The 23,111-nt window shown below is 41.7% G+C and overlaps 2 protein-coding genes across 4 annotated transcripts in view; both read left to right on the top strand.

Annotated features, from left to right (window-relative positions):
- Window positions 1-6,375: 6,375 nt before the first annotated feature.
- On the top strand, window positions 6,376-21,273 carry btg3 (B-cell translocation gene 3). 3 transcript variants are annotated; one of them, XM_014137443.2, is made up of 5 exons: window positions 6,376-6,479; window positions 7,314-7,520; window positions 7,709-7,846; window positions 20,233-20,428; window positions 20,565-21,273. In XM_014137443.2, exons 2-5 carry the CDS (start codon window positions 7,345-7,347, stop codon window positions 20,778-20,780), a joined length of 726 nt encoding a protein of 241 aa, XP_013992918.1. In that variant the 5' UTR covers window positions 6,376-6,479; window positions 7,314-7,344; the 3' UTR covers window positions 20,781-21,273.
- A 419-nt stretch (window positions 21,274-21,692) lies between these two features.
- The window catches only part of cxadr (CXADR Ig-like cell adhesion molecule), a 71,817-nt gene continuing 70,398 nt past the window's right edge, over window positions 21,693-23,111 (top strand). Inside the window, exon 1 of the mRNA XM_014137876.2 lies at window positions 21,693-21,877. Coding sequence (XP_013993351.1) covers window positions 21,826-21,877 — 52 coding nt within the window. The 5' untranslated portion in view covers window positions 21,693-21,825. The remainder of the gene's footprint in view (window positions 21,878-23,111) is intronic.

Here is a 23,111-nt window from a genome sequence, read left to right as displayed (position 1 = left end):
CCTAAAACCCTCACAAACTTTTACAGATGCACAATTGAGAGCATCCTGTCTGGCTGTATCACCGCCTGGTATGGCAACTGCACCGCCCACAACCGCAGGGCTCTCCAGAGGGTGGTGCGGTTTGCCCAACGCATCATCGGGGGCAAAGTACCTGACCTCCAGGACACCTATAGCACCCGATGTCACAGGAAGGCCAAAAAGATCATCAAGGCCAAAAAGATCATCAAGGCCAAAAAGATCATCAAGGACAAAAACCACCCGAGCCACTGCCTGTTCACCATGCTACCATCCAGAAGGCGAGGTCAGTACACGTTTTTCAGTCTCAAGTCCGACTGTTAAACAGTCATCACTAACACAGATAGGCTGCTGCCTACATACAGACTTGAAATCATTGGTCACTTTAATAAATGGATCACTAGTCACTTTAATAATGCCACTTTAATAGTGTTTACATATCTTGCATTACTCATCCCATATGTATATACTGTATTTTATACCATCTTGCATCTTGCCTATGCCACTCAGTCATTGCTCATCCATATATTTATATGTATATATTGTTATACCATACCTTTACTTAGATTTGTGTGAATTAGGTAGTTGCTGTGGAATTGTTAGATATTGCTACACTGTCGGAACTAGAAGCACAAGCATTTGGCTACACTCGCAATAACATCAGCTAACCATGTGTATGTAACAAATAACATTTGATTGGATTTTTGACTGTGGGAAATCACCTCCCCAGTCAGCCTATTGTGCGTATTAACATTGATATTGCACTGTACAGCCTTACCCCATTTCATTGATCCCCAATCCTTAGGTATCAGTCTACTCAGTACCAAAGTGCTTTTTTCCCAAAGTCCTCCTCAGAGTTATCAGGCTCCAAAACATCCAGGTTGTATTGTTTTTCCTCTGGAATAGTGTTCAATACACATAGTAGGTTGACTGGTATAATAAATGTGGCTCAATTCACAGTGGTTTCAGAGTCCCGCAATAAGAGCTATGACGCTAATGTTCTCTGGGTGTCACTGAGTAGACTGATACCCCATGTCATTGATCCATAATCCATAAGTAAGAATGTACAGTGAAATAAGTATGCCCCCAATGCAATTCTAAAGTCTAATACATCCAGTGTGATGAACAGATTTTTGTCAAATTAACAAATTATTGGCTTTTGATGAATTTATATAAGAACATTCCAAACTTGTAGCATTATTCCATTATGGCATGATTCCACTACTTGTATTAATCTGTATCACTTTCAATTAGATAGCTCTGCATCTGTCCTCGTGCTCCTAGACCTTAATGCTGCTTTTGATACCATCGATCACCACATTCTTTTGGAGAGATTGAAAACCCAAATTGGTCTACACGGACAAGTTCTGGCCTGGTTTAGATCTTATCTGTCGGAAAGTTATCAGTTTGTCTCTGTGGATGGTTTGTCCTCTGACAAATCAACTGTACATTTCGGTGTTCCTCAAGGTTCTGTTTTAGGACCACTGTTATTTTCACTATATATTTTACCTCTTGGTGATGTCATTCGGAAACATAATGTTAACTTTCACTGCTATGCGAATGACACACAGCTGTACATTTTGATGAAACATGGTGAAGCCCCAAAATTGCCCTTGCTGGAAGCCTGTGCTTCAGACATAAGGAAGTGGATGGCTGCAAATGTTCTACTTTTAAACTCAGACAAAACAGAGATGCTTGTTCTAGGTCCCAAGAAACAAAGAGATCTTCTGTTGAATCTGACAATTAATCTTGATGGTTGTACAGTCGTCTCAAATAAAACTGTGAAGGACCTCTGCATTACTCTGGACCCTGATCTCTCTTTTGACGAACATATCAAGACTGTTTCAAGGACAGCTTTTTTCCACCTACGTAACATTGCAAAAATCATAAACTTTCTGTCCAAAAATGATGCAGAAAAATTGATCCATGCTTTTGTCACTTCTAGGTTAGACAACTGCAATGCTATACATTCCGGCTACCCGGATAAAGCACTAAATAAACTTCAGTTAGTGCTAAACACGGCTGCTAGAATCTTGACTAGAACCAAAATATTTGATCATATTACTCCAGTGCTAGCCTCTCTACACTGGCTTCCTGTTAAGGCAAGGGATGATTTCAAGGTTTTACTGCTAACCTACAAAGCATTACATGGGCTTGCTCCTACCTATCCTTCCGATTTGGTCCTGCCATACATGCCTACATGTACGCTACGGTCACAAGACGCAGGCCTCCGAACTGTCCCTAGAATTTCTAAGAAAACAGCTGGAGGCAGGGCTTTCTCTTATAGAGATCCATTTTTATGGAATGGTCTGCCTACCCATGTGAGAGACACAGACTCGGTCTCAACCTTTAAGTCTTTATAGAAGACTCATCTCTTCAGTAGGTCCTATGATTGAGTGTGGTCTGGCCCAGGAGTGTGAAGGTGAACGGAAAGGCACTGGAGCAACGAACCGCCCTTGCTGTCTCTGCCTGGCCGGTTACCCTCTCTCCACTGGGATTTTCTGCCTCTAACCCTATTATAGGGGCTGAGTCACTGGCTTACTGGTGCTCTTCCATGCCATCCCTAGGAGGGGTGTGTCACTTGAGTGGGTTGAGTCACTGACGTGATCTTCCTGTCTGGGTTGGCACCCCCCCTTGGGTTGTGCCGTGGCGGAGATCTTTGTGGGCTATACTCGGCCTTGTCTCAGGATGGTAAGTTGGTGATTGAAATTATCCCTCTAGTGGTGTGGGGGCTGTGCTTTGGCAAAGTGGTTATATCCTGCCTGTTTGGCGCTGTCTGGGGGTATCGTCGGATGGGGCCACAGTGTCCCCCGACCCCTCCTGTCTCAGCCTCCAGTATTTATGCTGCAGTAGTTTGTGTCGGAGGGCTAGGGTCAGTCTGTATTTCTCCTGTCTTATCTGATGTCCTGTGTGAATTTAAGTATGCTCTCTCTAATTCTCTTTCTTTCTCTCTTTCTCTCTCTCCGAGATCCTGAGCCCTAGGACCATGCCTCAGGACTACCTGGCCTAATGACTCCTTGCTGTCCCCAGTCCGCCTGGCCGTGTTGCTGCTCCAGTTTACACTGTTCTGCCTGCGGCTATGGAACCCTGACCTGTTCACCGGACGTGCTACCTGTCCCAGACCTGTTTTCAACTCTCTAGAGACAGCAGGAGTGGTAGAGATACTCTGAATGATCGGCTATGAAAAGCCAACTGACATTTACCCCTGAGGTGCTGACCTGTTGCACCCTCGACAACCACTGTGATTATTATTATTTGACCCTGCTGGTCATCTATGAACATTTGAACATCTTGGCCATGTTCTGTTATAACCTCCACCCGGCACAGCCAGAAGAGGACTGGCCACCCCTCATAGCCTGGTTCCTCTCTAGATTTTTTCCTAGGTTCTGGCCTTTCTAGGGAGTTTTTCCTAGCCAACAAGCTTCTACACCTGCATTGCTTGCTGTTTGGGGTTTTAGGCTGGGTTTCTGTACAGCACTTTGAGATATCAGCTGATGTAAGAAGGGCTTTATAAATACATTTGATTTGAGATACTTTTATTTTGAGAGTGAAAAATGGATGGTCTAAATCCACAACAATGCTTAAACCACATCAATACAGGATTAAGATTGAATTCTACTACACTGGATCTGACGCTCGTCGGATGTGGCAGGGCTTGAAAACTATTACGGACACAAAGGGAAACCCAGACGCGAGCTGCCCAGTGACGCGAGCCTACCAGACGAGCTAAATTAAATGCCTTTATGCTCACTTCAAGGCAAGCAACATTGAAGCATGCACGAGAGCACCAGCTGTTCTGGATGACTGTGTGATAACACTCTCGGTAGCCGATATGAGCAAGACCTTTAAACAGGTCAACATTCACAAAGCCACGGGCCCAGATGGATTACCAGGACGTGTACTCAAAGCATGCGCCGACCAACCGGCAAGAGTCTTCACTGACATTTTCAACCTCTCCCTGACTGAGTCTGTAATACCTACACTACCGTTCAAATGTTTGGGGTCACTTAGAAATGTCCTTGTTTTTTAAAGAAAAGCACATTTTTGTCCATTAAAATCACATCAAATTGATCAGAAATACAGTGTAGACTATGTTAATGTTGTAAATGACTATTGTAGCTGGAAACGGCTGATTCTTTTAATGGAATATCTACATAGGCGTACAGAGGCCCATTATCAGCAACCATCACTCCTGTGTTCCAATGACATGTTGTGTTAGCTAATCCAAGTTTATCATTTTAAAAGGCTTGATCATTAGAAACCCTTTTGCAAGTATGTTAGCACAGCTGTAAACTGTTGTCCTGTGCTGATTTTAAATAAGCAATAAAACTGGCCTTTAGACTAGTTGAGTATCTGAAGCGTCAGCATTTGTGGGTTCGATTACAGGCTCAATATGGCCAGAAACAAAGAACCTTCTTCTGAAACTTGTTGGTCTACTCTTGTTCTGAGAAATGAAGGCTATTCCATGCGAGACATTTCCAAGAAACTGAAGATCTCGTACAATGTTGTGTACTACTCGCTTCACAGAACAGTGCAAACTGTCTCTAACCAGAATAGAAAGAGGAGTGGGAGGCCCCAGTGCACAACTGAGCAAGAGGGCTAGTACATTAGTGTCTAGTTTAAGAAACAGATGCCTCGCAAGTCCTCAACTGGCAGCTTCATTAAATAGTACCCACAAAGCACCAGTCTCAACGTCAACAGTGAAGAGGCAACTCTGGGATGCTGGCCTTTTAGGCATTTGTTTTGTACACTGCTACTACTAGCTGTTTATCTATGCAGTCACTTCACCCTACCTACACATACAAATTACCTCAACTAAGCCCTGTATGTAGCCTCATTATTGGATTACTTGTAATTTTTTTGTTTTTTTACTTTAGCTTATTTGGTAAATATTTTCTTAACTCTTATTTAACTGCACTGTTGGTTAAGGGCTTGTAAGTAAGCATCTCATGGTAAGGTCTACACTTGTTGTATTTGGCGCATGAGACAAAGTTTGATTTGATTTGAATCTGACTGGGTGGGCTTGTCATGTCCAACCATTTCTATGCCACTGATGCAAACAGCACATGACGACAATTGCTAATCACTCATAGCTTACTAACCAACACTTCGGACTTAGCCTAATATGCAAACCAGGTATTGAAAAAGTTGTGTGCGGCGCGCATGTGAATATATTTCACGTGCTTTGTAATTGTGTAGGCTACTTTGTGCATGATTTCGCTGTTTAACTACATCGTATACTTCCACTACATACTTTGATACGCATCAATAGGGAATAAGAATGGACTATATGCAATGGTCAATGAAACAAAAGTGGGTATACGGTTTATACCTGCTTATACCCTCCACTACACCCTTTTGTGTTTTATAAAAAAAAGTGCTCTCCTACATGAGTGCGCTGGTATTACGGTTGCTGTCCTTTCAGAATCACGAACCTGTCAAACACTGAAGGCCTATAGGTTCGCCACTGCGCAAACATGTCGATAAAATATATAACGGCTATTAAGATAATGTTTATTTTTTTCCTCCCCAATTTCGATTTTGTCTCATCGCTGCAACTGCCCAACGGACATTAAGATAATATTTTAAGAAAGGAGTGTATATATGGTCTGGCGAAGAGGTTTAATGCGCTAACTGAATGGAGGCTGATAATTCTGAGTTTTTTACTCGGCTGGTCTCGGGAAGAAATTACGAGTCCTCACTGTCCCGAGATCGAGTCAAACCCGAGTACAAATGTATCCGACACCGAGACACTCAATATATGGTCTCGAGACCCTGGAGCCCTCTAAACCTTTTTTGATAACTCATAATCCAAACTAAGTACAGTCTTCTACCCACTCTGATTTGATACATACAAGCCGTTGATTTAGATGAAGGTTGAGCACCCCCCTGTGGATATTATTTGTACATTTATTTCACCTTTTGCAGTTGTATTTTGCTTCGCATAGGACGTGTACTAATAAGGAAGCGCAGTTAAAATATAGTACGCTCTTTCATAGTTTCAAACAACATTATTACATCCACATTTACATTGTTTAACTTTATTTTGTAGCTGAAGGATGATTTCAAGTAAGCCATTTTAGTCACGTTGCTCAATGGGGATGACGTCGGATCGTCACTAGTTACCACATCCACAAAGTCACATAGGCTTGCTATATCGTAAAAATTCATTAAAACAAAAAATTGCTTTTTGGTCTTAATTTAAGGTTAAGGTTAGGCATAATGTTAGCAGTTTGGTTGCGGTTTCGTTTAAAGTCATTATAAAAAGAGACATTGTAGAAATAGGCGGGGTTTAGCCACAATTAGACTCTGTGACTGTAATAACTAGTGACGACCGTGACGTTGGGCTAGTCCAGAAAACGCGCGCTCCGCTTCCCGGGCAGGTTATGCTCTCATACGGAGGTTCAGACATTCATGAGCTAAGCTGGCAACAGTTTTCCACATGGTGATGAACAGCAATTACGGTAATATGATGGCCTTTTAATTGTTATTTTGGATAATCAAGTAACATGTTTTGATGTGTAGTTTACTTAGTTAGTTGCCCGACGAATTGATTATTAATAGCATGCTTTTTGAACCTTTTCTCTTTAGCCTCAGTAGCTAACTAGGATGACGTTAAGAATACTTCACTTGAAAAGTTTTGTCACAAACATCTGCAATTAATATATATATATCGGTTATGTATATAGTTTTTACGTTTTTGTCTGGGTTTTGTTGTTGGCTAACACTGAGTTAGCCAGCTATGAATGATTGGCAGTCACATGGCTAAACGGAAATAATGCATCACAGCGCGCCTTTCTGGAAGATGTCCCGCCAGACTGGAATGTCATTTGGATTTAACAATGGTTAGCACACTAAATTAGCTGAATATTTACTTTCAACGAATTCTTGTCAGCTTGTTTTGTGTTGCTAGGTAGACTTTGCTTGCTACATAGTTAATGGATTTTGGAGATTAATTGATGGGTGAAACTTAACCATGTTCTGTTATAATATCCACCCGGCACAGCCAGAAGAGGACTGGCCACCCCTCATAGCCTGGTTCCTCTCTAGGTTTCTTCCTAGGTTTTGTCCTTTCTAGGGAGTTTTTCCTAGTCACCGTGCTTCTTTCACATGCATTGCTTGCTGTTTGGGGTTATAGGCTGGGTTTCTGTACAGCACTTTGAGATATCAGCTGATGTACGAAGGGCTATATAAATAAATTTGATTTGATTTGAAACCGCTGTTTCTAGGCTAATAACTTGTTTGTGAGTTTACTGTTTGTGGTCAATTTGTGCTACTATTCCTCATATTTCCAGAAGTTGGACCATCGTTACAGCACATCAGTGAAACATGATGAAGAAAGAGATTGCAGCAGTGGTGTTTTTCCTGAAAAGACTGATCAAAAAGGTGGAAAGGTTAGATACCCAGAAAGTGGACTTGTTTGTGGAGCGGTTGACTGTTGCCCTGCAGGAGAAGTTCAGGGGGCATTGGTATCCTGACAACCCCAGCAAAGGACAGGCCTTCAGGTAACTAACTATGGATCAGATACCTGTCTGTGGCCTTGCTCCCCCTATCTTGATTACCTTATCAGTAGCTTTATCAACCTCTAGTCTAGGGCATCATGCCCTACGAAGAATAGGGTATGTTTTGGATATGCAGTGATTTGTATGATTGGAGTTATTGAAGGTCTATTGCATACTCTACTACTTTGCAGGTGTATTCGGGTGAACAGGTTGCAGAGGGAGGATCCAGAGCTGCTGCGGGCCTGCCAGGAGAGTGGGGTTCAGTACAAGGACCTTGGCCTGCCCAGAGAACTCACCCTGTGGGTGGATCCAGGGGAGGTGTGCTGCAGGTCAGTCTTATTTAAAAGCATTGAATTGGTGTAAGTATTGGCTGGAGGGAGTGCACACTTTGGGAGATGGGCAGACGCAGTTTTTCGCACAAGGTGCTTGAAGTACAATGAAATTCAGGTCCTGGAATACCTTGAATACCCGACATTTTCACAAGTTGGTACTTGAATAAAAATGAGGAGAGCAGGAAATCTTAAAATATGTTCATATGAATAATATTACATGTATTGGTTTTAAGAATTAATTTCCAGAAGTTTTTTTTTCACTCACGTGATTTGCGCTCAGGTTGCAAGGCGAGCTTGCTCATTCCACTCACACTGCCACTCAACCAGGCAGGTACAGAACTGACTGAGGCGCCGCCAAAACGTCACATCGACAGCTAAAATGCCGGACAAATGTAGATTAAATCCTGCCTGGCAGGATATTGATGTTTTATGAATGGGTTTTGCCAGACCCAACCAACCCACATCATGCAGGGTGTAAAAAAATCTATCAAAGATGTTGACCTTGCGAGCATGGGTGAATTTGCCCCGAAGAGCTACATGAAGAGGGGAAAGACATAAAGCTGCAGCCCAGGCTAGCACCAGTTCTACATTGTGACTTTTTCTCTGCAACAACCTCCAGAGCTTCAGCAGCATTGCACAACCAGACCAACCGCTAAAGAAACGTTTCAGACGTGAATTATTTCTGTTAGCTACATTTGAATAATGTAAAGAGCTAGCTAACGTTAGTAAGCTAGACTTTACCAGCTAGCTAGCTAGTTTTATTAGCTAAGTGAGCTGAAGCTTGAGTATTACAGAATTTCTCAATAATTATAGCACTTTATCTATGCCTCGTTCAAGGCTGTTGATCTGGGATATTGAGTGTTGAATGATTTGGGCGCAATGATGCTAGCCAGAAAACATTAGCCAACTTGGCAAAAATAGTGAGCTAACTAGCATTGCGTAGTCTGTTTGCAAACATTTGGCTAGCTAGTTAGCTTGCAAACTCTACCACTTAATTTCTGGAAACAGGACAGTAAAGTTTTCCATCAAAGCCAGCCAAGATCTGCTGACTAATGAACCAGGCATCATCATTCAGCACCACTGTTGCTGAAAGTAGTTTCTACAGCTGCACCTAATGGTAAGCTATAACGTTAGACATTTAATACATTTATCTTTAAACCATGGTTTAATTACCATTGTTCTATTTGTTTGTTTATTGTCTGTTGTAAGGTAAAATAGCTACAGGCATTGATTTGAGGGGGACATTTAAAATGTTTGTAGCATAGGCTATGTGTTTAAGAGTTGAAGATTAAATGTAAGGGGTAGTTGGATCAACACTGAGCGTACAAAACATTAAGGGAACCTTCTAAATATTGTGTTGCACTACCATACCCGTTTCAAAGGCACTTACAGTTGAAGTCGGAAGTTTACATACACCTTAGCCAAATACATTTAAACTCAGTTTTTCACAATTCCTGACATTTTATCCTAGTAAAACTTCCCCGTTTTAGGATCATCACTTTATTTTAATAATGTGAAATGTCAGAATGATTTATTTCAGCTTTTATTTCTTTCCTCACATTCCCAGTGGGTCAGAAGATTATATACACTCAATTAGTATTTGGTAACATGGCCTTTAAATTGTTTAACTTGGGTCAAACGTTTCAGATAGCCTTCCACATGCTTCCCACAATGTTGGGTGAATTTTGGCCCATTCCTCCTGACAGAGTTGATGTAACTGAGTCATGTTTGTCGGCCTCCTTGCTCACGCACACTTTGTCAGTTCTTCCACACATTTTCTATAGGTTTGAGGTCAGAGCTTTGTGATGGCCACTCCAATACCTTGACTTTGTTGTCCTTAACTTGTTATGGATAGGGGGTAGTATTTTCACGGCCGGATAAAAAACTTACCTGATTTAATCTGATTATTACGCCTGCCCAGAAACTAGAATATGCATATAATTATTAGCTTTGGATAGGAAATACTCACGTTTCTAAAACTGGTGTCTGTGAGTATAACTGAACTCATTTGGCAGGCTAAAACCTGAGAAGATTCCAAACAGGAAGTGCCCTCTCTGACCATTTCTTGGCCTTCTTGATCATCTCTATCCAAAACAGGGGATCTCTGCTGTAACGTGACATTATCTAACGCTCTCAGAAGGCGCCAGAACGTTGAATGATGACTTTGCAGGCCATGGCTGAAAAACAGTAGCGCATTTGGATAGTGGTCGATCTGAGAACAATGAAACTGGCGCGCGTGTGCACGAGTAGAGTCCATTTTACTTTCTCTGTCTTTGAACGAAAACAACGACTCCCGGTCGGAATATTATCGCATTTTTACGAGAAAAATCGCATAAAAATTGATTTTAAACAGCGTTTGACATGCTTCAAAGTACGGTAATGGAATATTTAGAATTTTTTTGTCACGAAACGCGCCGGGCGCGTCACCCTTCGTTGCCCTTCGGATAGTGTCTTGAACGCACAACAAAACGCCGCTATTTGGATATAACTATGGATTATTTGGAACCAAAACAACATTGGGTAATGAAGTAGAAGTCCTGGGAGTGCATTCTATAATTCTTAAAATAATTAGTTTTTTGTGAACGTTTATCGTGAGTAATTTAGTAAATTCACCGGAAGTGTTCGGTGGGAATGCTAGTTCTGAACGTCACATGCTAATGTAAAAAGCTGTTTTTTGATATAAATATGAACTTGATTGAACAAAACATGCATGTATTGTATAACATAATGTTCTAGGAGTGTCACCTGATGAAGATCATCAAAGGTTAGTGCTGCATTTAGCTGTGGTTTTGTTTTTTGTGACATTATATGCTAGTTTGAAAAATGGGTGTCTGATTATTTCTGGCTGGGTACTCTGCTGACATAATCTAATGTTTTGCTTTCGCTGTAAAGCCTTTTTGAAATCGGACTGTGTGGTTAGATAAAGGAGAGTCTTGTCTTTAAAATGGTGTAAAATAGTCATATGTTTGAAAAATGGAAGTTTGCGGATTTTCGAGGACTTTGTATTTCGCGCCACGCCCATCATTGGATATTGGAGCAGGTGTTCCGCTAGCGGAACGTCTAGATTTAAGCCATTTCGCCACAACTTTGGAAGTATGTTTGGGATCATTGTCCATTTGGAAGACCCCTTTGTGACCAAGCTTTAACTTCCTGACTGATGTCTTGAGATGTTGCTTCAGTATATCCACATAATTTTCCTACCTCATGATGCCATCTATTTTGTGCAGTGCACCAGTCCCTCCTGCAGCAAATCACCCCCACATGATGCTGCCACCCCTGTGCTTCACGGTTGGGATGGTGATCTTCGGCTTGCAAGTCTCCCCCTTTTTCCTCCAAACATAACGAAAGTCTTTATGGCCAAACAGTTCTATTTTTGTTTCATCAGACCAGAGGACATTTCTCCAAAAAGTATGATCTTTGTCCCCATATGCAGTTGCAAACCATAGTCTGGCTTTTTTTATGGCGGTTTTGGAGCAGTGGCTTCTTCCTTGCTGAGCGGCCTTTCAGGTTATGTCGATATAGGACTCGTTTTACTGTGGATATAAATACTTCTGTACCTGTTTCCTTCAGCATCTTCACAATGTCCTTTGCTGTTGTTCTGGGATTGATTTGCATTTTTCGCATCAAAGTATGTTCATTTCCAGGAGACAGAGCGCGTCTCTCTTTCCTGAGCACTATGACGGCTGCGTCCTCCCATGGTGTTTATGCTTGCATACTATTGTTTGTACAGATGAACGTGGTACCTTCAGGCGTTTGGAAATAGCTCCCAAGGATGAACAAGACTTGTGAAGGTCTATAATTGTTTGTTCTGAGGTCTTGGCTGATTTCTTTAGATTTTCCCATGATGTCAAGCAAAGAGGCACTGAGTTTGAAGGTAGGCCTTGAAATACATCCACAGGTACACCTCCAATTGACTCAAATGATGTCAATTAGCCTATCAGAGGCTTCTAAAGCCATGACATAATTTTCTGGAATTTTCCAAGCTGTTTAAAGGCACTGTCAACTTATTGTATGTAAACTTCTGACCTGCTGGAATTGTGATACAGTGAAATAATCTGTAAACAATTGTTGGAAAAATTACTTGTCATGCAAAAAGTAGATGTCCTAACCCACTTGCCAAAGCTATAGTTTGTTAACAAGAAATGTGTGACGTGGTTGAAAAAGTGTATGTAAACTTGACCTCAACTGTACATCTTTTCTCTTGCCCATTCACCCTCTGAATGGCACACATACGTACTCCATGTCTCAATTGTTTCAGGGCTTAAAAAATCCTTCTAGTATGTCTCTTCCCATTCATCTACACTGATTTTGAAGTGGCTTTAACAGGTTACATCAATAAGGGATCATAGCTTTCACTTGGATTCATCTGGTCAATCTATGTCATGGAAACAGGTGGCCTTAATGTTTTGTGCACTCAGTATGAATGTCAAGTAAAGGGATATTTCATTACAAATACAACCTAACATGAGTAGAAATGTATTGCTTTCATTATCCTCCACCTGAGTTATTTTCAAAGCTCTCTTCACGGGTCCGAAACAATGATTCATGATGCGCAGAGATCCTATGGACAATGAAGTGTCGCCCACTACTCCTGCAAAAGTGCAGAAGACAACGCCACAATTTTCCCCTGGATGTTTCCTGACAGTGCTAATGCCAATTCATATTCCTGTAGGGAGGAGAAAACTGCCTACGTGATCAATCATGGTCTTGCACCACCTGGACAAGTTGCCGAAAAACGATGGTTATGTGCTGCTTTTTGACGAATTGTTGAAAACAAAAACAGTTCAGCTGAAGGATGTCCACGTAAGGTTTTTAGACCCCTACTACCAACAAGGTTACCACACACTACCTGGACTCATCCTTCATGGGACATGGAACAACTAAGGACTCTCTCCAGAGTTGACAGAAACTTAACATGTCTCACCCCCTATACATTTTGATGGATGGACCAAATGTTAACCACAAGTTTTACATCTGTCCTTGCAGAAGACAGACTTTGAGCTAATTGATATTGGAACATGTTCCTTGCGGTGTCCACAAAGCGTTTCGAAATGCATTTGACTTCATAAATTGGAACGTAAAGAGCATTTTAAATAGTTTATATAGACTTATGAATGACGTCCCTGCAAGACGGGATTATTTTGACACAAATCACAGGCTTCTCAGTTTTCCCTAAAGTTTTGTGGATATCGTTGGGTAGAAAACAAGGTTGCAACGAGGTTTTGCCAAACCTATTAACATTTGTACAAGCAGTCGAAAGCGGCAAATCCTGCAGAACACGGACATGCATTACATTCACAGCTTTAAAGGAAGTGATAGCAGACACTTATACTACAGGGTTCGCACAAGGTGCTTGAGGTGCTTAAAGTACTTGAATTTGGCACTCTGTAATTCAAGTACTGGAATACTGTTCCTTGCAAAAGTATTCATCCCCCTTGGTGTTTTTCCTATTTTGTTACATTACAACCTGTAATTTTAGTGGATATTTATTTGGATTTCATTTAATGGACATGCAAAATACTCAGAATTTTGAAGTGAAAAAAAAAATAAAAATACGAAGTGTCACATGATCTCAGTAAATATACACCTGTTCTGAAAGCCCCCAGAGTCTGCAACACCACCAAGCAAGCGGCACCATGAACACCAAGGAGCTCTCAAAACAGGTCAGGGACTGAAACTTTGAACATCCCATGGAGCTCCATTTATTAAAAATAAAATGGAAATGCACTGCTCAAAAAAATAAAGGGAACACTAAAATAACACATCCTAGATATGAAATAATCTTATACTTTTTTCTTTACATAGTTGAATGTGCTGACAACAAAATCACACAAAAATAATCAATGGAAATTCAATTTATCAACCCATGGAGGTCTGGATTTGGAGTCACACTCAAAATGAAAGTGGAAAACCACACTACAGGCTGATCCAACTTTGATGTAATGTCCTTAAAACAAGTCAAAATGAGGCTCAGTAGTGTGTGTGTGTGTGGCCTCCACGTGCCTGTGTGACCTCCCTACAACGCCTGGGCATGCTCCTGATGAGGTGGCGGATGGTCTCCTGAGGGATCTCCTCCCAGACCTGGACTAAAGCATCCGCCAACTCCTGGACAGTGTGGTGCAACGTGGCTTTGGTGGATGGAGCGAGACATGATGTGCTCAATTGGATTCAGGTCTGGGGAACGGGCGGGCCAGTCCATAGCATCAATGCCTTCCTCTTGCAGGAACTGCTGACACACTCCAGCCACATGAGGTCTAGCATTGTCTTGCATTAGGAGGAACCCAGGGCCAACCGCACCAGCATATGGTCTCACAAGGGGTCTGAGGATCTCATCTCGGTACCTAATGGCAGTCAGGCTACCTCTGCCGAGCACATGGAGGGCTGTGCAGCCCCCCCAAAGAAATGCCACCCCACACCATGACTGACTCACCGCCAAACCGGTCATGCTGGAGGATGTTGCAGGCAGCAGAACGTTCTCCGCGGCGTCTCCAGACTCTGTCACGTCTGTCACATGTGCTCAGTGTGAACCTGCTTTCATCTGTGAAGAGCACAGGGCGCCAGTGGCGAATTTGCCACTCTTGGTGTTCTCTGGCAAATGCCAAACGTCCTGCACGGTGTTGGGCTGTAAGCACAACCCCCACCTTTGGATGTCGGGCACTCAAGTGGAGGTAGCGGTCCTGCTGCTGGGTTGTTGCCCTCCTACGGCCTCCTCCACGTCTCCTGATGTACTGGCCTGTCTCCTGGTAGCGCCTCCATGCTCTGGACACTACGCTGACAGACACAGCAAACCTTCTTGCCACAGCTTGCCATCCTGGATGAGCTGCACTACCTGAGCCACTTGTGTGGGTTGTAGACTCCGTCTCATGCTACCACTAGAGTGAAAGCACCGCCAGCATTCAAAAGTGACCAAAACATCAGCCAGGAAGCATAGGAACTGAGAAGTGGTCTGTGGTCACCACCTGCAGAATCACTCCTTTATTGGGTGTGTCTTGCTTATTGCCAATAATTTCCACCTGTTGTCTATTCCATTTGCACAACAGCATGTGAAATGTATTGTCAATCAGTGTTGCTTCCTAAGTGGACAGTTAGATTTCACAGAAGTGTGATTGACTTGGAGTTACATTGTGTTGTTTAAGTGTTCCCTTTATTTTTTTGAGCAGTGTAATATGGCACAACAAACCTGCCAAGAGGGGCTGCCCACCAAAACTCACGGACCAGGCAAGGAGGGCATTAATCAGAGAGGCAACAATGAGACCAAAGATAAGCTTGAAGGAGCTGCAAAGCTCCACAGCTGAGATTGGAGTATCTGTCCATAGGACCACTTTAAGCCGTATACTCCATAGAGCTGGGCTTTACAGAAGAGTGGTCAGGGGAAAAAAATAAGCAAACACGTTTGAGGTTCGCCAGAAGGCATGTGGGAGAGTCCCCAAATATATAGAAGGTACTCTGGTCAGACGTGACAAAAATTTTATGTGTTTGGCCATCAAGGAAAACGCTATGTCTGGCACAAACCCGACACCTCATCACCTCGAACACCATCCCCACAGTGAAGCATGGTGGTGGCAGCATCATGCTGTGGGGATGTTTTTATCGGCAGAGACTGGGAAACTGGAAAACTCAGAATTGAAGGAATGATGTGTGGCGTTAAATACAGGGAAATTCTTAAGAGGAAACCTGTTTCTGTCTTCCAGAGATTTGCGACTGGGACGGAGGTTTACCTTCCAGCAGAACAATGACCCTAAGCATACCGCTAAAGCAACACTCGACTGGTTTAAGGGGGAACATTTTAAATGTCTTGGAATGGCCTAGTCAAAGCCCAGACCTCAATCCAATTGAGAATCTGTGGTATGATTTAAAGATTGCTGTACACCAGCGGAACCCATCCAAATTGAAGGAACTGGAGCAGTTTTGCCTTGAAGAATGGGCAAAGGTCCCAGTGGCTAGATGTGCCAAGCTTTTGAGACACCCCAAGTGACTTGCAGCTGTAATTGCTGCAAAAGGTGGCTCTATGAAGTATTGACTTTGGGGGGGGTAAAAACTTGAGCGTGCATAAAGTATATATATATATATATTTTTTTGGGGTCTAATTTCTTGTTTGTTTCACACACACAAATATTTGTATCTTCAAAGTGGTAGGTATGTTGTGTAAATCAGGCAACAAAATAGGAGAAATGCCAAGAGGGTGAATACTTTTGCAAGCCACTGTTGGTACTTTAAAGTACTGTAATTTCCGGACTATAAGCTGCAACTTTTTTCCCAGGCTTTGAACCTCGCGGCTTAAACAATGACGCGGCTAATATATGGATTTTTTTTTCTTCCCGCTTTCATTTTTTTTTTTTTTAAACACACTCTGTGACGTGCTAAGTTTTTTTGGCGGCATGAAGCTTTCATTAGACCAATGAAATTGCCGAACGGGTTAAGGTCAAACAACTTCTTTGTTTACTGTTTAGATTAAATTGAGCGCTCTCAAACTTCCCATCATTCTGATTACGGTAGTCATTTTGTCACCCTGATTCCTGGGGGCACAACAAAGTATTTGCATCCACTTGACATCTGTGTAAATCGTGCATTTAAGGTGGCGCTCCGTGTTCAGTGGGAGGCTTGGATGACAAGTGGGGAGAAATCCTTCACTAAAACGGGCCGCATGCGAAGAGCAACTTATGGTCAAGTCTGCCAGTGGGTCCTGGCAGCGTGGAGCATTGTCAAAAAATCCACTGTCATCGACGGGTTTCGAAAGGCTGGACTGCTGCCTGTTGAAGAGGGCTCAGCGGGGGATTTGCCTCCGGATGAAAGTGACGAGAGCGACAATGAAAACGATCCAATATCGGATGAGGCAATTCTGAGGCTATTCAACTCCGACACCAAAGGAGATGGTTTCAGTGCACAGGAGGAGGAAGATGGTGACCAATGACTTTCTTGGTAGGCTACTGTTTACGGCTTATTTTTTGTTACAAGCCGTGTTTCGTTAAAGCCTGTGTAAAGTTCATTTGTTTCAATGTATGGGTAGGCACCTGCGGCTTATAGACATGTGCGGCTTATTTATGTTCCAAATAATATATCTTTTTTAAATTCAGTGGGTGCGGCTTATTCAGGTGCGCTTAATAGTCCGGAAATTACGGTACTTGAATTAATATGAGAGGAGAATAGATGATGATCAAATATGTTTTATGAAATATATTACAAAAAATGTGTTGGTCTTGCAAATTATTTTCCTATCAGACTACAGTTTTATTTTCTCACATGTTTCATGCTGTGGATACCAGGCGAGCTCGCGCATTCCATCCACACTGCCACTCAGCCAGGCAGGTACAGCACTGACTGATTAGGCGCCGCCAAACGTTACATCGATGGCTAATATGCTGGGCAAATTTAGATTCAACCCTGTCTTGTGCATATGGAAAATATTGTATTTTATTTCAGCTCATGAAACGCTACTTGTTTTATATTTTTGTTCAGTGTAGTTTTATCTACTTTTTTTACCACTACATCACTGGACCCAAGGTGAAAAAAATGAGTCAGACATTGAAAGCATGGGTGAGTTGGCCCTGAAGAGCCACATGAAGGGGAAAAGACCAACGCTGCATCTTGCGCTGGCGGCAGTTCTGCATGTGACTTTCTTTTTCTATGCATCAACCTCTAGAGCTTTTTTGCCAAATGCCTCATTCATGGGTGCCTACGATATTGCGCTTTATCACGTGTCAGCCATGCTCCTGCCATTGACGTTCTGTTTTCCTCACGCAGCCCACCTGACCGGCAACACTTAAGCTGCCAGTCGGAAGCAGGATGCTTTTTTGTAGCTATTAAGTAGTAGATTCCCAAATGCCCAATAAAGTCATTATGCTGGACTTGTATAGAAATGTGAATAGGAAATGTGTTCACCAGTAGGCAAAATCATCATTACTGACTTACCACTCATGGTAGTGAAACATATTATTGAGTACAACTTGTAAGGTAGTGATGAATACTACGTTTTTTTCCCCCATGAGGCTACTGCCAGCTGGTGGCAACTAGAAACAATTTCACAGTAATATTACAAACTGATGGGCCTTGAAAATAAATATTAGTGCTTGAAAACGTACGTAAGTCCTTGAATTTGACTTGCCACTGTCTGTACGAACCCCGCTCCAAGCAAAACAGATTTTCACATTTGTTGCCAAACGCATTCAAGGGTACCTTCAAAACTACCAAACCGACAGTCCCATGGTCCCATTCCTGACAGCAGACTGGGCAGACCTATTGACTAATGTCATGAGCAGAGTCTTGAAGAAAGAGGTGACACACTTGGACTCCCTGAAACGCACTGTGACAGAGGATGAGGCCATGGGCCCCTCAAGTTGACATTGGGTTTTCAAAATGTACGGTGCTAAAACAAGTGTCTAGCAAAGTGAGTGAGGGAAGGATGTTTGAGTGACAAAGTGCCTCGGTTGATGCACAAAACCCCAATCAAGTCCAGTTTTGTGACGAAAGGCTACTTATCTTGTCCCACAACAGATGACGAGGAATCCTGAAGCATGCGAGCGCAAATTCAAACGTCTTCTCACACACTTAGTTGACCTGAAGCGTTTTCCTGGGGCATGATGTGACGATGCCCAGAGGCAGTTGAAGTTCTTCATACAGCAGGTGTTGAGACGTCACTGTCTGTTCAGAGTATGATCTGCAGAGAACTGCTCTGGACACCTTTTTCTTTTTAGAGCGTCTGAAGGGTAAAGAAAACAACCGAGACCTCTGGCCAGTAACTCATTGTCCTTGTGTTCTTCCATGGACAGGCCTCGGCAGTCAACTCCGCTCTCACTGTTGTCAAAAAAAAGTAGCAGTCCTCCACAGCACAGACTGGTGTATGACTCTTAGAGAATGTAGGAGGACTAAAGAAAGTCAAAACGCCACCAATGATATCTTTCTGCAAATCAGCAAGGCAGAAATATCAAGACTACCTAGATGCACAGCAGGACCACGAAAAGGGAGAGAACAAGAGATGCCTGGAAAAGGACAACTATTGCAAAAATACATGGAAAAGGTAGCTGCAGAGGTGGAGACCTCAGTCCGGAGAATTCATAATCAAGTTCAACAGTTTCCAAAGTTCAATAGAAGATAAAAAGGCTGAGCTTACTGGACTGTTGTGAGCACTCACTCACTCAATGAGTACGTTTACATGCACATAATAATGTGATAGTGGCTAGATAGTCAGATTTAAAACGTTTACATGCTTTGCAAGAATAACTTTCCATAATCTTGTTTACATGGACACATCTGAAGTCAGGCTACCTGATGGCACGCTGATAAATGCAGACAATCGGCTTTCAAAATAAATGTTCTACCACAGAGTACGTTATTTTTGGGAAGCATATTTGATTGAGTTCGAAGACGATTTTGGTCTGTCCTACAATAAAGTAGTTTTATTGTTGTCATAGTTTAAAACTTACTCAATCATGTTGATCTCATTGACTGTCCTGATCTTTAATGCATAGCTGCATTTTATGGATTTGAGTTCTCCAGCAATTTGTGGCTTCAAATTATTGCTGCTACAGTTTATAAATAAAATGATTAACATAGCACAATATCAATTAAACAATGTTACATAACATCAGTGGTGTAAAAATACTTCAAAGTACTACTTAAGTAGTTTTGTAGTATCTGTACTTTTCTATTTATATTTCTGCCAACTTTTACTTCACTACATTCCTAAATAAAATAATGTACTTTTTACTCCGTACATTTTCCCTGACACCACCTGTTTTGACAGAAATGGTTCAATTCACGCACTTATCAAGAGATCATCCATGGTCATTCCTACTTCCTCTGGTCTGGCGGACTCACGGAACACATGCTTTGTTTGTAAATTATGTCTGAGTGTTGGAGTGTGCCCCTGGCTATTCGTCAATAAAAAATATATTTGTGCCCTCTGGTTTGTTAAGGAATTTGAAATGGATTATACGTTTACTTTTGATGCTTAAATACATTTTAGCAATTCTATTTACTTTTGATACTTAAGTATTTGGTTTTAAGTATACTTAAGGCTTTTACACAAGTAATATTTTACTGGGCGACTTTTACTTGAGTCGTTTTATATTAAGGCATCTTAACTTTTACTCCAGTATGATAATTTGAATACTTTTTCCACGACTAGAAACAATTGCGTAATAGGAACTACTACAAATGTATGGTCCTTAAATAAATATTAGTGCTTAAAAAAGTACTTCAGTCATTGAATTTGACTTGCCACTGTCTGTACAAACCCTGAGTCATTTTGAAGCCTTGTTTGTCCATTGTTTACCTCTTAACTACACCATTCATGTTAAATCCCTCGGTCACCAGTCGAGGCACTAAATTGTTGATATACATTCAGTGACGACAAATTCTTGTTGGCTTCTTTTCCTCTCGTGCAGATATGGAGAGAGAAACCTTGCTTTCACTGTTGCCAGTTTCTCTGGTGATGACAAAGAGGATGTGACTAAGAAGGTGACCAGCGCTGTTGAGAGGGTGACATCTGACTACCACTCCTGTTCCTCCTCAGACGAGGATAGTGGCCTCAGGGAAACCCGTCCTCCCCCTACCTTCCCTCAAAATCGCCATAAATACCAGGTACAACCAGTAACGAACATAGAGGTTGCGTTGCCACAATTTCGTGTTCCATACAGTCTTGTCTGAATACCTCCTTGGTCGGCTCTGACAATGGGGGAAATATAATTGAAATTGACCCCTGTTTTATTGTTCAAAGGTGATCTACCCAGCTACTCCTTTGTGGCGTCCTCCAGTGCCCAAGCAGAAGATGTGGCCAGGTAAAGGATATAATGGACCTCCACGTCCTCCTCACTATAACTTCAGAACCCAAGGTAGACCCACCCAGCCCTTCAGACACAATGACTGGGCCCCACCTGGCCACAGAAGGTGGCACGGATACTGGGGTGTCACTCCAGGCCTGGCTCACTGTTAGGGACCACTGTAGCAAGTGTGCTGTTAGTGTTAGCCTGTTCCAGGTTCCCTGAGCTGTGAAAGGGTGACCACTAGAGCAAGCAATATAGTTATTGTTGGAGGAGAATGAGGGCAAACTAAATTCACTAACATGACTGACCACATTTTAAAAAACTATTTTAGTAGTTTAATAGTCACTCTGGAAACTCTTGAATTTGATAATTTTTTTTGTTTTGATAAGAACATTAACTCTTTGCACTTTAGATCATTTGTAATCGTGTGAGTAAAGGAATCTACAGTTGTAATGGAGAAGGAATATTGGAATTAGTATTTTCATGTATTTTATAGCTATGAAGATATATGTACTGTATTTATATTTGATGGATAATTGTATGTTACCTACTGTACTGTCCATCAGTTATGTTCTAATGAGAATTTCTTTTATTTATTCAGTTTACTCATGAATTGTGCCAACCTCTTAAATTATGAGACATTAAACAATTTTTCAAATCATACTCTGTTGCTGTTTTGATATTTTACTGCAGTGTAATTTGAATGCTTGTTGCCTTCATCCCATAGGCTTACAGTAAACACCATATTATATGCAAATACAATATGTTTGTCTATGGCAGACAAATAATGTACATATTTGTATTACACCTGTTGAATTCAGACGTTCTGATCAAATGTGTGCACTGTCATTATAGACCTACATTGTAAAGCTTTTCACAACTATATTTTAGAGCTTTAGCTTGGTCTTGTTCTGTGTTTCAAAGTTGAACAGTAAATGTACTATTTCTATAACCATTGATTAGAAAGCGGTGTCCTTTCAGTGTTGTGAACGCATGTAATACGGCAGGGGGCGTGAAAGTGTCTTCGGAAACACGACTTGGGTACTGTCCGGAAATCACGTGTCTAGACTCCAGCTCCTATAATGCACCTGCTGAGGCGTAGCGGGATCGGTGAGTTTTGATGCTTCGGGAGAGTGCTCTGGCAGTCGGAAGCACCGCATAACTTTATTTTTCACCTGTGTTTTGAAAGAAAATTATTGGAATAGACCGAAAGGAATGGATTTCACGATACTCCACCTCTGCTGTGTATTGATTAGTCTTATCGCAGGTAAGTTTGACATCCACCGGCTACTTTTTTTTATCCTACATTTTCATAAGCGCGAGCGAAAATGCGAGTGCTGGCGACGAGCACCATGCTAAAAAGTTAAGATGTTTGCGAATAAAACAACGAACTGGTTGTCTGTTCTATTGAATAACATGTCAAATAATTACTTTAGATTATACAATTTGCTTACGAGTGTTTTTACTTATAATATTGAAAATGGCTAGCTAGTTTAGCGTAGTTCTAACTAAGGAATTCAAAATTCTATCAAACTAACTAAATAACACTTGTCAAAATGTGATAACCCAAAAATGATATCCTTGAATTCTGGAGTCCCAAATGTAGGCGCACTGTGCATAAAGTAACGTAGATATTTATTGTTGAAATTACTGGAAATGCGTTTGACTTGAATAACATGTATATGTTTCAACACATGGTTTATTGAACTCACATTATGGATAATATGCTAGAGCAGTTAAATTTTTTGTACTGTAAACATAGTTGCTAAATTGATAGGTTACATCGTGGTGAGATTTTTTTTCCCTACACTCAGCAAAGCATTTTTGAACGCTACCTAGTTGTTTTTGTTTTGCAACTGGTAGTTAACAGTCACACAATAGCCTGATCCGCCTTAAAACCTGTAAAGAGCTTCAAAGTGCTGCGTTTTCTGTCTGCCATCTGCCAAGACAATTTAAACTGTATTCGCCCCTCCCGCGCTAGGCAGGAGTCCGAAGGTCTTAAATGACATGTAGGTGCTTTCTAAACCCAGACAGAAATGAATCTTAATCACATGTTGGTCGCTTACTATCGACTAGATTTATGTCCCTGAAATATATTGTTACTCTATGTGAGTGGGAACTCTCTACAATTACGCCAACAGTAAGTGTAGCCCATTTTGTTTTCTTTAGTCTCATGGATGGAAAACAGGGCCTAATTAGTTTTAATTCACAATCCTTCACCATTTTATTTGTTCAGGTCCATTTTCTCCTGACTGCAAAAAATATCCCACACTTCTGTCACTATTCCTCCCCAAAGTAATATGCCACTACAACACACAATGTCCTGCTTATATGAATCAGTGATGGAAAAAAAGATTGAGGCCATCGACTCATGGCGTGTTCGATGCAGTGGTATCATACACGCTGCTGGAACTGTTGAAATGGGTTTTGGCTCTCACATCATCTAGTTGGGATGGAAATCACCCTCTTATCAGCAGGTCAGGCAATTCAGATGGGTTGTT

This window comes from Salmo salar, chromosome ssa13, assembly GCF_905237065.1.
Source record: "Salmo salar chromosome ssa13, Ssal_v3.1, whole genome shotgun sequence".
Lineage (NCBI taxonomy): Eukaryota > Metazoa > Chordata > Actinopteri > Salmoniformes > Salmonidae > Salmo > Salmo salar.
This window is presented reverse-complemented; position numbering and strand designations above follow the sequence as displayed.

What these genes read in the sequence shown, in the direction of transcription:
- btg3 (XM_014137443.2), top strand. Translation starts at nt 7,345, where the DNA reads ATGATGAAGAAAGAGATTGCAGCAGTGGTGTTTTTCCTGAAAAGACTG. An exon ending in CCAGGGGAGGTGTGCTGCAG is followed by an intron (nt 7,847 to 20,232) that starts GTCAGTCTTATT and finishes CCTCTCGTGCAG; the next exon opens with ATATGGAGAGAGAAACCTTG. An exon ending in AAAATCGCCATAAATACCAG is followed by an intron (nt 20,429 to 20,564) that starts GTACAACCAGTA and finishes TATTGTTCAAAG; the next exon opens with GTGATCTACCCAGCTACTCC.